The following is a 12,121-nucleotide window of genomic DNA, read 5'->3' on the forward strand; positions in this document are numbered from 1 at the left end:
AGAGGATTACAATCGAAAGACAAAAATCGGAATGAAAGAGGAAGGAGAATTACCCGAAAACACTAACTAAGATACTTCCTACACGTCAAGATAACCTGATCCTAGCCTATGTACGCATCTATGTGTAACACCCTCGCAAGGGTCTTTCTATGTGGGAAAACATGAGAGGGGAATGATGAAAAGGGAGGAATAAAGTATTAAGAAGTGAATTGATGTTGAATGGGTGTGTATAGATTGTTTGCAGTGGGGAATCAACCAACGCGACGAGCGCAAACAAAGAACAAAAGAAGAAGAAGAAAATGACCGAAAGCGATAACGGAGGATGGACATCACCTCCCAGACCTCGTAGCAGCCTCAAACTCCTTAAAACCCGGAAGTTCCACCTTCCCCCTCCTCTCACCACCCGTGCTCATAAACGTCCCCTCCTCATCACTACTACTCTCATCCTCATCCAAATCCATCGGGAGCCCCTCCCCCTCCCCCTCTCCTTCCTTATCGCCCACACTCTCGTTCGCGCCTAGGTTCAAAGGCGGTAAAGTAATGGGCGGCGAATTACTCCTCGAAGCAGGAACCGAGCTCGACGGAAAAACATTCGTCGTACTCCGAGCCTTGTTTTTCAAACCCGTGCTCATACCCATACCCATACCCAAATGATGCGAATTCGGCCAGCTCGTATTTCGGGGTGGGTGGCTAGAGTTAATGGGTGTCATTCCAAATGCCATGCGCACGGAATATGCAAGGTGATGGTTCGTGTGCGGGTGGGGGGGCGAATTGGGTCTTGAACCACTCGGACTTGTAGTTATCGCACCACCCTCAAACACCGGTTTAGAGCTGTGCATTCCGCCCCCCACCAACGGATATGTAGAGCTCCCCGGGCTGCTCCCACTACTACTCGGCCCACTTGAAAGTTGGGGCGTCGGGAGATTATGTAAGGCTCGCTCAGAAGCCTGGGCTTGGGCAGCGAGGGACAGTTGACCGGGATATGTTCTTACTTGTGGAATTGGCTCGAATGAACCCGAGCCTTGTTTTCGGGAAGCTGGGAAAAAGGCACCGCGAGTTGGGGGACTGCTGACAATGCTGGAACGACGGGAGCGTTGGCTGATAGGTTCATCTATAGGGCTGATAGGCATATCCACGGGGGGTAGAGAGATGGGTGACGGAGCCCTTGATGGGTTGGCTGAATGAAGATTGAGGGTGCGAAGTGGGCCAAGGAATGGGCTTGTACTCGGTGTGAAAGTGAATTCTGTAGCTTTGATGCCCGAGAACTCTGCAGGGCCGGGATATGTGGCACGGGATTGCGGATGTTGTGCGGCGACATGAGTGTCAGAATCGGAACTCAAGGGTGACGGAGAATCTTCATGTGTTACGAGATGACGATAAGCGGGGGGATGAAGGGCTGAGTTCAGGGTGCGGGGTTTAGAAGCTTCGGGGTAAGGTGGAAGTGCAGGGACAGAGCGGGGGTCTTGTGACATAGGAGTCATTTGCCATGCAGGGCCACTCATTCTTCGTTTTGCGCGCATGAATCTGTCTGAAGATCTGACGTCTTCGTCTTCGTTCCAATCACGGGTGCTTGATACACCGAAATAGCCGTCACTGGGAGCAGTTTTGAGAGATATTGTGGAGTGGACGGGGGAATTGGAAGCACTTTTTGATGTACGTCCGCGGAAGTAAATTGCCTCGGCGTTACGAGCTTCATACTCTGCACGTCGAAGAGCTTCTGCATGGCGGGCTTCGTATTCTGCGCGACGAAGAGCCTCTTCTCGTTCGAGTGCATAAAGCTCGTCCATTGCTAGACTTGACAGAGTTGAAAAAGCGGAAGGATTTGATGAAACTGGGAGATGAGTTTGGGAGCGTCTTGGGTGAGAAGGTTCATAAGAGGCAAGTGAGGTTGGCCGGGCATATGATTCATCCTAGGATAATAAGGATTATATTAAATCGATTACATAAAATGGAGAAATGGAAGATACCTCGTCATCGCTGTTCGCTCTACTTCTAGCCTTCTTCTTTACTCTGATGGAAGTTCCTTGAGGGTCTGAGCGAGACAAGGAATGTAGGTTGATGCCTGGGCCGGTGTGTTCATCTATGATTGAGATATTTTGTTTTGCCTTTGGTTTACCTTTGGCATTTGAAGCACCAGACAAAGAATTATCGTTGTTATGAATGCGCGAATGTCTTGTGAGTTCGTCTGAACGAGAGAAACGCTTCTCGCAAGATGGAAAAGTGCAGACAAAGGGTTTTTCGCCTGTATGAGTGCGAATGTGACGAGTCTGTAAGATGACGATCATATGAGATCAGCACGTTGCTCTAGAGAATGAAAAAAAGAAAGATGATAGCTTACCTGGTGTTCGAGTCTGCTGAAAGCACGACCACATAAAGGATAAGGACATTTGTAAGGACGAGGAGCGACTTTATCGTGAGATGGAGGAGCTGGTACTTGAGTCTCCATTGTGGTTAGGACAAAGAAGGAAGAAAAAAATGAGGCAGAGTATAAGTAGGCGCTAGAGTATGTAATGGGGGGGTCGCTCGGAGTCCGGGGTAGAAGGCGTTGAATCAACGTGCAAGGGGTCCAGCGTGGAATTGTGGCTCCAAAGCTGTGTTTTACAATAAAAATAATATTCTTTTCGTTATCAAGCTTTTTATTATATAATATAAAGGTTACCCCACATCTCCGCCTTATCGTTATCGACCAAAGATATCTTGAAGGACATACCATGCATGACATATAATGTATGACATGCTATTGCAATGCGCACGTTAATTACATACCCGCGGCTTTTCCGGTGCTCTCCGTGATATTTGCCGTCCCCGACGAGCGCTGTCCCCTAGTGACACACCCCACGTTGATCATCCCAACTTGAAAACAAAGACGTAGTAGTACGTGTCAAAAATACTCTCTCGTCCGCCGACACCCCTTTATCGCTTTGCCACGTGCCTATCATCGATCCAGAGAAGCTCACCCCGAGTCGTTGGTTTGCCGAGATCACGCACCCTCACTTCGTTTCTTTCTTGCTTGGATTGACACGATGCATTTAACCCTCGCCACAACGCATCTCAAATTCATTCCAGCAACCTCCCCGATTATTTACCGTCCTCACCGGGACCATGGAGCACAATGTGCTACTTGCACCTCATTCTCAGGGTTAACATCCCCGCACAAAGTCAAATGAATACTCTCGCCGGTCCCCTCAGACTCTGGTAACATTGACAACCATCGGCATTCATGCGCGACGCAAAAATAACATGGCGCATCATTCTCAGGCCGAGCGTTCTAGAACCTATCCCCGCACGGAGGGAAATGAAACCATCTCGGATCCTTCAAAAGACTCGGAAATTCCAAACTCCGGTTCAGTAGACAGCGACCACATATCTGGGTTTATCTACGTAAACCTCCTCATACGCTCATGCTTAAATGCCGCCCAGTCCACGCAATCCACACATTGTGCTACTGACGCATTATTCCAATCTTTATTACATGTACGCTCGGACCCCAAAGGAGTGTAACGTCTACAACGCAACCACGTTATCTGCATTCTAAGATTATGGCTTCTGGGAAAATACGAGACCCTCCATATGCCGAAATGTCCCTCTCATTAAAGGAGACGGTGACTCAACTTAGACTCAGATGCAAGTTTCATCCACAACGTTGACATCCACGCGTGTACATGGGAATGTTTGACATTGCTCAAATTCCTCCCAGTAAAGACATCCACGCCAAGAGCTAGCACAACGCGCAGACCGGAAATGAACTTGGCTCAAACGAGATCTACAGCGCAACATTGATATTCTGGGGACATACAAAGGGCTCCCCCCCACATGCCGAAAGGCTCTCTCCGTATGACAGATTCCGCAGCGACATATATACAACTGGCGCGTCTGGGAGTTTACGCGTTTCGCTTAACGCACGCGCGCTTCCCTTCACACCTTATCTGCTCCCTGTATCCGAGCGCAAGGCTCGTAGTAACAGCGACAGTGAGGTCATTTGTGTGCTGTATGCTGTGTTCTGTTCTGTCGCGTTGTTCACGAGCGGGGGGACAACGAATCCACGATCATGTGAGCAAGTCGTGATCTACTTTGAAGGAGGAATCTATTGAGGGACTAGAATCTACTAGAACCAGCACTACAATGAGGAAGCTCCGTACCATCCGAGCTTCGGAAAAACGATATTTCGGCCTGTTTGGTATTTGTCAATTGTCGGTGCGATTTTTATGACTGCAGTTAATAACGTGCTTCTGAAATTCTGAGCTTCCATATCCCAAAATCTTACCGTATGCGAGCCTCGGATAAGCTATGTAGGCTGCCACTGTCCCGATAGCACTGCAAAGCCTATGGTTACAGCCATGCTCATCATCATGCGCATTCCACAGATTTCATAACGTCATACTGCCAGCAGCTGCGACTGCCCCTCGTCATGTCATGATCCGCGTGAGGAGGAAAATGAGGCGTCTCGGAGCTCTTAATGGAGACGGAGACTCAGTGCCACATTGACGACCGCACAAGCACGAACACAACGTTCGGGAGGGACACCCGCGCACCGAAGTCTTCCCTGAACTCCTATCCACGCGAAGAGGAACCTGAAGCGTTTCGGAGTTCTCGATGGAGAAACAAAGACGATCGGGAACATTCGGCACGGACGCCCCGCCACTGGCACTGAAGACTCCCCCCGTTCACGCGGAGAGGGAAACGAAAATGAAGCATCTTGAAGGCCTTTATGGAGAACCGGCAGCGTCACCATGTATCTCGGAAAATACGGAACGTACTACGGTGCATTGAATGGCGAAGGCTTCCACAATGCGCCCCTAGGAATTAAACACACACGTTCGATAGTTTGAAGCGCTTCTTGGTCCTGACCCTGTTCCCTCCATGTCCGTTGTTCGGACGACGAACACTGCATCCATCCATGATACTATACCTATGATTCCGAGCGAGTTTTTAATCGCAATGTGTGACGTCATGATCATCATGAGTGGTTTTCAAAAATCACTTTGTGGTGATTATCATTGAAATTACATAGCGCTCGTGCGTGCTGGAAGGAACGATCGGGTGTTCTATCTGGTCCTGCATGGGGGAGACTGTGCTTATTTACTAGCTCTTCACTGATCCATGCTGACCTGCTTTGTCTCAGCCCCCATTTAATACACTTCTTTTGTGGTTTCGGAGCCGGCAGTAGGGGGGTGCAATGTTAACATTAAAGCACAATCACAGAAACTCTCTCAAAATGACGAATGCCAAACACCACCCATATGCATGTGCACGCGCCACAAACAATGAACTCACGAAATTTTCAGATGAAACACATGCTACTCGTGGAGCCAGCTCTGAGTCCAAAACATTCACATACTAATCATCAGGGTTAAGTGCCAGGCCTGAACCGGGCATATAATGCCGGAACCGGGCCTAGGTCAACTTGAACTTTCAATCCAGTGCGGGCACGCACTGCCGAATTTCAAGCCTGTGCAGCAGCGTGTCCCAGATGAATCGGGCTCATTGCGGTGCCATGGGGTGGGGCGAGGCGATGCGTATCTCTTCCCCCTGGGCCTTATCTACCCCAAACTTTTGTTTTGACCGGTGGGCGTAGTTTTTGATCCAAGTCTAGGCGTACTAGTCGAGTGCCGTTATATGCATATCATGATGGCACTGGCAGCTCCAGGCCCTATATGTAACACTCTAATTCGACCGAGTCGAGCCTGAGCGCGGCGGCCACCATCACGATTAACATCGGTCCCACCCGACCTCCCATCCAACCTTCCAAAAAGGGCTTTTAATGTAAGTGAGTGAGTGAGTCTGTGGGTTGAATGGTTGGTATCCTCATATACACGTAGATCCCGAATTCTGGGTATGCCGGGGTGATGGATTCCCGGTCATATGAAATGATTCAGTCGTGTCACGCCATGTTTTTTTTTTCTTTCGATTTTTGATTCATGATGTCGATGGAAACGTGAGACGGTTACGAGATAAGTTTGGACTATGTATGGGGCGGTCCTGGGCGGTCCTGGGCGGTCCGGCCGTATCATAGCTATCATTCAATATTAATGTTCATGCGGGGTTCTTTGGGAATGGGCACTGCGCACGGAAGAGGCAGTCATTTAACTCGTGCAAAACAAGGCGTAGAACACTGCACCCTGAGAAGACGTCCAGGAGGCAAGCATGTATGTATGTATGTAGTATGTATGCGCCGCGCGCGGTACTTGCTTCCAGCACCCCATGCGCAGCACCAGCACCACACTCGTGGAGCCAGCAGCTTGAAATGAAGAAGATTCCATCAGATCTCACTGTAAATCTGGGTGCGTGGTCTTATCATGCATGCCCAGAATACGACTCCTTGTCAATAAATGACTGGGTAGAACTGAATCGGGGATCCAGAAGACAACGATCGCCGGCCGGCTGCAATTTTAAAAAGCGATAAGGACAAGACAGGAATGGCTTGGGGATGGCGTCGACATCAATACAGATGGCGATTATGAACGGAATACAGTAATTTTTCATGTGATTATCATTATGACTTGATCGTGCAATCCGGAATCCAGAATCTAGGTCCCAGATAGATAGATCAACGTCGTCTAGTTCTGGTAGTCTGGAATTTAGACGTCTCGCGACGCAACCGCCTGGTCAGGTTAGTATGATTGGATAGATAGCGCGTGCAGCGTAAGACGCCGTACCTGCTAGCTCTTTCTTTTTCGATTTCTCGCCTCTCTACTTCTTCTGCGGTGAGCACCTCGAACCGTGTTCGGAATTCTTCTGCTTCTGTCCATTCGCGCCATACGCTTTGGAGGACTTTTGGGCCTTTGGTGCGGCCCCAGCCCATGCCCAGCCCTGTTTTGTCTTTCAGGCCTTCGGCTTCTTTGTCCCCACCGATGACGCCCCATTCGATAGCGTCCTTCTTGTGCTTTATGAGCTCTTCGTGGATCGCGTGAGCTATGAGCGGTAGCGCCTCTCCTGATAACCCCAGCTCGGTACAGAGCTGCAACGCAAATGCTTCAGGTGTCAGAGGTGAAAGCAAATCCCACTCTATATGGTCGAGTAAATGATGCGTCGCTATCTGCACGTCGATCTGTAATCGTCAATGAAGCAACTAAATCCATCATCATGACTAGGGAGAACACACGCTTAGGATAACACGACACTCGGGAACCTCCTCGCCCGCTTCAGCCGCAACATGGGGATCCAAGCTCAAGTCGATAGTATGGTCTGTACCTATATCCATGGAAGCGACGCCTTCGTGGTCTTCTATCTGTGCACGGATTTGGTTTGCGACTGTTTCTGCCCATGGGACGGTGGGGAGATCGAGGTCTGCGCAAAATACTTTAGCGAATGATTCGGGTTTGATGAGGGTCTCGTTCAAGTTCCAGACGAAACAGTCGCGTATTCGGAGGGTATCTGTCTCGAATTCGACACGGATAGGGACTAGAGAGGCGCGTGTTTGTGCTTGTGTTTCAAGCATGTCAGGTGAACTTGGGTATATGTGTACATTGTTATTTGTTAGACGATACTATAGTAGTAAAAATACGCACGGATAATCATGTGCGGTTGGAGCGACGGGTTTTGCTTTGATAAACCGACTTGGAGGGATCATGCCTAGATAACTCTGATCCAACTCTCCCTTGTCGTTCTGCATCGGTGTAGAGCGCCGCTGTTGCGGTTGAGGGGTGGACATCCCACTACCTGAGTGAAAAACCGACATGCCAGTTCCCATTCTCCGTGTCCTCAAAGTCGTTCTCATGCCCCCGCTAGCGACAAAATCAGAGTCATCGGATTCGATAGCACCAGCATCTGGGAACTCGTCTCCTGAGGCTGGCTTCTGCGTAGTTGATCATGCCTCCGCGGCGGGTGGAGGCTCTTGTGTTTCCGGCTGCTGCAGAAGGCGGATTGAGCACGGGCTGTACGAGGAGGGTTGTTCCTGTGCGTAGGCGGAGATGCATATGTAGAATGGAGAGCTTGTGAGACGACGGGGAGTGGATGACGGGGTGGGTTTGGGGGGAGAGGAGGAGCGACTGGTACGGGTGCGACTGGTTGAGGAGGTGGTTGGTATACTGGAGCAGCGACGATCTGTTGTGGAACTGGTTGTGCAGTAGTCTTTGCCGTGCGATGACGGGCACGGGTAGCCTTGTTCGGATTTGTTGTTGACCAAGTGTGAACATTTTTAAGGTAAGCTAATACAAGTTTGTTTAGTGAGTTTGAATAGTATGAGTTAATGAAATGAACCTTTTGATGTTGATTGTTGGGGTGCGGGTGATACGTAGTGCTGAAACTGGTTTGTAGGATTGTTAGCTGCGTTTGAGAGCTGGGTTATAGTTTGGCGCAATTGTAAATCTGTTAGGTTCGTCATGTTCGTCGGGTAGCTGGTCGAGGAGGATGCGTCGGCCATCTTGGCAACTGCCCGAATCTTCAAGTAATGGCTTGTTGAGCAGCTTACAGAAAGTTTCAGCCGTTACATAATCATGAACAGTGATGTCATTTCAACTACTTTTCGATGTCTCCCGACCATGATATCAGATACCTCCAGCGCGAGCACCGCTACCATTTTAGATGACTATGCGTTCAAAAGCGATCTTCAACTCGTCGTCGGTTTTCAGCCAAGTGGTCGGAGACGAACGACGAGTTTAAGTGTCATGCAAAGGCCGTTCTTCAGGAAACGGGATCTACGATAACCTCAGTTGACACATACGGAGTCAGTACATATGATCTATTGGGCGCAATGATAGAGGGCTCAGAGAAAGCTGGTTTGTCAAGCGGTGTACGCTACGCAGCGGCTGCCATCATAGTCCTATCAAGAGGGAGGAGCGTCTAACTCCTCTGCTTCCGAGTAAACCAAGTTGGCCCATGATTGGCTCTTGTTCTTCCTCTGCCCTTGTATGACATCTGCTTTATTCGCAAGCTGCGGCTTATGGTAGGAAAGTCAGGAAACCCTAGATCCGACCACTCTCTACAAACGGAGGTCGCCACTCCCAACCTCCGTGTTCCTAAAGTCGTTGCTGACACTGACTGCGGCGTCGCGAGCTTCTAAATTTAGGAATTTGGTGTGCTGCACCGTCTCTCTTTGTTATTTACGGGATGTTCATAATTAAAAGGCTATCCCGAAGACCCGTTGTTCACGACCCTGGAGGCAATGTATGTCCTTTAGCTGCCAAGTTGCTGCGCCCGTCCGGCTGATTGTTCTGCAGCGCAGCGCGGGAACAATCATCATAAGCCACTATACTAAGCTCGCTTCAAGCATTATGGATGACGCGGCTGGTATCATCGATAACCCGGAGAATGGATTGTTACTCGAGGTAGTACTGCGCACTTACTTTGGCAGCTACGCGTGGTGCCTACACCCCGCAGTACGGTTGGTTTTTTGTCATGAAATGTCAGATTTTTATGCCATTGAAAGGATGTCTTGCACAAATATACAGTGCACTTGTTCCGCCCTGTCCCTTTTGGTTTGGAAGGTTTTTCACACAAGTCCAATTCCGGGATCACTCTCAAAGTGGCATTCAGCCTCCCAACCCTACGCTCATTGCGCTCCATTCTGCGGTTGCCCATGTCCTATACCTCAGCGGTGCTGCAGACGTCATAGACAAGGTCTATGATGCGTTCCTTGATGATGGTCCTATGGTGCCGTTTGGAAAAAAAAAATAGTGCTAGCGAGGAAGATTTTCTTATCAGACTCTCGTTGACTGGGTTGACGACGAACAACCACCAAGTACCAACGAACCCTCACGGGTGGGACTGATCCTGCATGAGGCGGATGTATCGTAGACGTTATCTATGAACTGCAAAAATCATACATAACGTCTATGATGCGTGAACACATGTCAACATTCACTCATGGATGGTTTCGTCGGAGGTTCATCTTAAATGACTCGCCTTAGCCAAATGGTTACCACAACAGAATCAAAATCTGTATCTCTTGGATTGCGGAGGTTCGAAACCGACCACCAACAGCTTGTTTTTTCCTATCAGAATACGCCTTGAAGATTCCCTCAAGGATGGTTTCTTCGAAGGATCATCTCAACTTCGTCATGGTCAAAGTTGTTACCACAACAGAATCTAAATCTGTCTCTGGAACTGCGCCAGTGCAGGTTCGAAACATGCCGACGACAACGTTTCTTTTTTATCGGCACACGGCGGCCTTGAAGATTTACTCATGGATTGTTTCCTCGGAGGTCGATCTTAATTGGTCTTAGCTAGGTGGTTTCTACAACAGAATCAAAATCTATCTCTTGAACCGTGCCAGTGCAAGTTCGAAACTTGCCGATCGCAACGTTGCTTTTTTATCGAAACACGGCGGCCTTGACGATTTACTCATAGATTGTCTCCTCGGAGGTCTATCTTAACTGGTCTTAGCTAGGCGGTTTCTACAGCACAATAAAAATCTGTCGCTTGAACTGTGCCAGTGCAAGTTCGAAACTTGCAGTCGACAACGTTTCTTTTTTTATCGGAACACGGCGGCCTTGACGATTTACTCATGGATTGCTTCCTGGACGGACGATCTTAACTGGTCTTAGCTAGGTGGCTTCTATCACAGAATTAAAATCTGTTTCTCGGGCTGCGCAGATTCGAAATCTGCTAACGACAAGTTTTTTTTCTATCGGAACACACCTTGACATTGAGTCATGGATGGTTTCCTCAGGGGTTCATCTAACGGGTCTTAGCCAAGTGGTTACCACAACGGAATCAAAATCTGTTTCTCTTGGATTGCGCAGGTTTGAAACCTGCCGATGGAAGTTTTTTTCTATCGGAACAGACCTTGATATTTATTCGTGGATGATTTCCTCAGTGGTTCAGCTGACGGGCCTTAGCCAAGTGATGACCATAAAAAATATGTTTCTCTTGGACTGCGCAGGCTCTATTATCTAAACCTGCCGACCACAACGTTTCTTTTTTATCGGGACATGGCGGCCTTGAAGATTCATTCATGGATGGTTTCCTCGGAGGTCCATCTTAACCGGTCTTAGCCAGGTGATTTCTACAACAGAATCAAAATCTGTTTCTCTTGGATTGCGCAGTTTCGAAACCTGCCGACGTCCACGTTTTTTTTCTATCGGAACACGGCGACCTTGAAGATTTACTCATGGGTAGTTTCCTCGGAGGTCCATCTTAACTGGTCTTAGCTAGGGGGGTTACACAACAGAATCAACATCTGTCGAACCTGCCGACGAGGAGTTTTTTTTCCGCTATCGAACATCCCTTCATGATTCACCCATGGACAGTTCCTCGAAGGATCACTTTCAATGGTGTTAGCCAAGGGGTTATCAGACTCAAAATCTGGTTCTCTTGCGTTGTGCAGGTTCGAAACCTACCGAACGACATGTCTTTTTTCTATCGGAACACACCTCGACGTTGATTCATGGATGGTTTCATCAGACGTTCATCTAACTGGTCTTAGCCAAGTGGTTATCAGAATCAAAATCTGGTTCTTTTGCATTGCGCAGGTTCGAAACCTGCTGCACGCCCTGTCTTTTTCTATCGGAACACACCTCGACGTTGACTCATGGATGGTTTCCTCTGATGTTCATCTAACCGGTCTTAGCCAAATGGTTATCAGAGTCGAAATCTGGTTCTCTTGCGTTGCGTAGGTTCGAAACCTCCCGCACGCCCTGTATTTTTCTATCGGAACACGCCTCGACGTTGACTCATGGATGGTTTTCCTCTGATGTTCATCTAACCGGTCTTAGCCAAATGGTTATCAGAGTCGAAATCTGGTTCTCTTGCGTTGCGTAGGTTCGAAACCTCCCGCACGCCCTGTATTTTTCTATCGGAACACGCCTCGACGGTGACTCATGGATGGTTTCCTCTGATGTTCATCTAACCGGTCTTAGCCAAATGGTTATCAGAGTCGAAATCTGGTTCTATTGCGTTGCGTAGGTTCGAAACCTCCCGCACGCCCTGTCTTTTTCTATCGGAACACGCCTCGACGTTGACTCATGGATGGTGTCCTCTGCGCTTCGTGTAACTGGTTATCAGACTCAAAATCTGGTTCTCTTGGTTTTCGCAGGTTCGAAACCTTCCGAACGCCCTGTCTTTTTCTATCGGAACACACCTCGACGTTGACTCATGGATGGTTTCCTTTGAGCTTCGTGTAACTGGTTGTAGCCAAATGGTTATCAGACTCAAAATTTGGTTCCCTTGGTTTTCGCAGGTT

At 48.8% G+C, this 12,121-nt stretch overlaps 3 protein-coding genes across 3 annotated transcripts; 1 reads left to right on the forward strand and 2 right to left on the reverse strand.

Annotated features, from left to right (window-relative positions):
• Positions 1 to 329: 329 nt before the first annotated feature.
• Positions 330 to 2,446, reverse strand: DFJ58DRAFT_844487 (uncharacterized protein; the record flags this gene model as incomplete). Its single annotated transcript, XM_041393084.1, has 3 exons — positions 330 to 1,910; positions 1,968 to 2,267; positions 2,339 to 2,446. The coding sequence occupies 3 exons, from the start codon at positions 2,444 to 2,446 to the stop codon at positions 330 to 332; spliced, it is 1,989 nt and encodes a 662-aa protein (XP_041240125.1).
• A 3,719-nt stretch (positions 2,447 to 6,165) lies between these two features.
• Positions 6,166 to 8,416, reverse strand: DFJ58DRAFT_805232 (uncharacterized protein). The gene is made up of 5 exons (XM_041391088.1): positions 8,200 to 8,416; positions 7,881 to 8,147; positions 7,509 to 7,788; positions 7,103 to 7,448; positions 6,166 to 7,048 (listed from the first exon to the last, which is right to left on the reverse strand). The coding sequence occupies exons 1-5, from the start codon at positions 8,360 to 8,362 to the stop codon at positions 6,548 to 6,550; spliced, it is 1,557 nt and encodes a 518-aa protein (XP_041240126.1). The 5' UTR covers positions 8,363 to 8,416; the 3' UTR covers positions 6,166 to 6,547.
• Positions 8,417 to 9,048: 632 nt separating this feature from the next.
• DFJ58DRAFT_854770 (uncharacterized protein) lies at positions 9,049 to 9,735 on the forward strand (the record flags this gene model as incomplete). Its single annotated transcript, XM_041393874.1, has 4 exons — positions 9,049 to 9,105; positions 9,159 to 9,322; positions 9,390 to 9,591; positions 9,643 to 9,735. The coding sequence occupies 4 exons, from the start codon at positions 9,049 to 9,051 to the stop codon at positions 9,733 to 9,735; spliced, it is 516 nt and encodes a 171-aa protein (XP_041240127.1).
• Between the last annotated feature and the right edge of the window lie 2,386 nt (positions 9,736 to 12,121).

Source organism: Suillus subalutaceus, assembly GCF_016647625.1.
Source record: "Suillus subalutaceus strain FC151 chromosome Unknown DFJ58scaffold_112, whole genome shotgun sequence".
NCBI lineage: Eukaryota > Fungi > Basidiomycota > Agaricomycetes > Boletales > Suillaceae > Suillus > Suillus subalutaceus.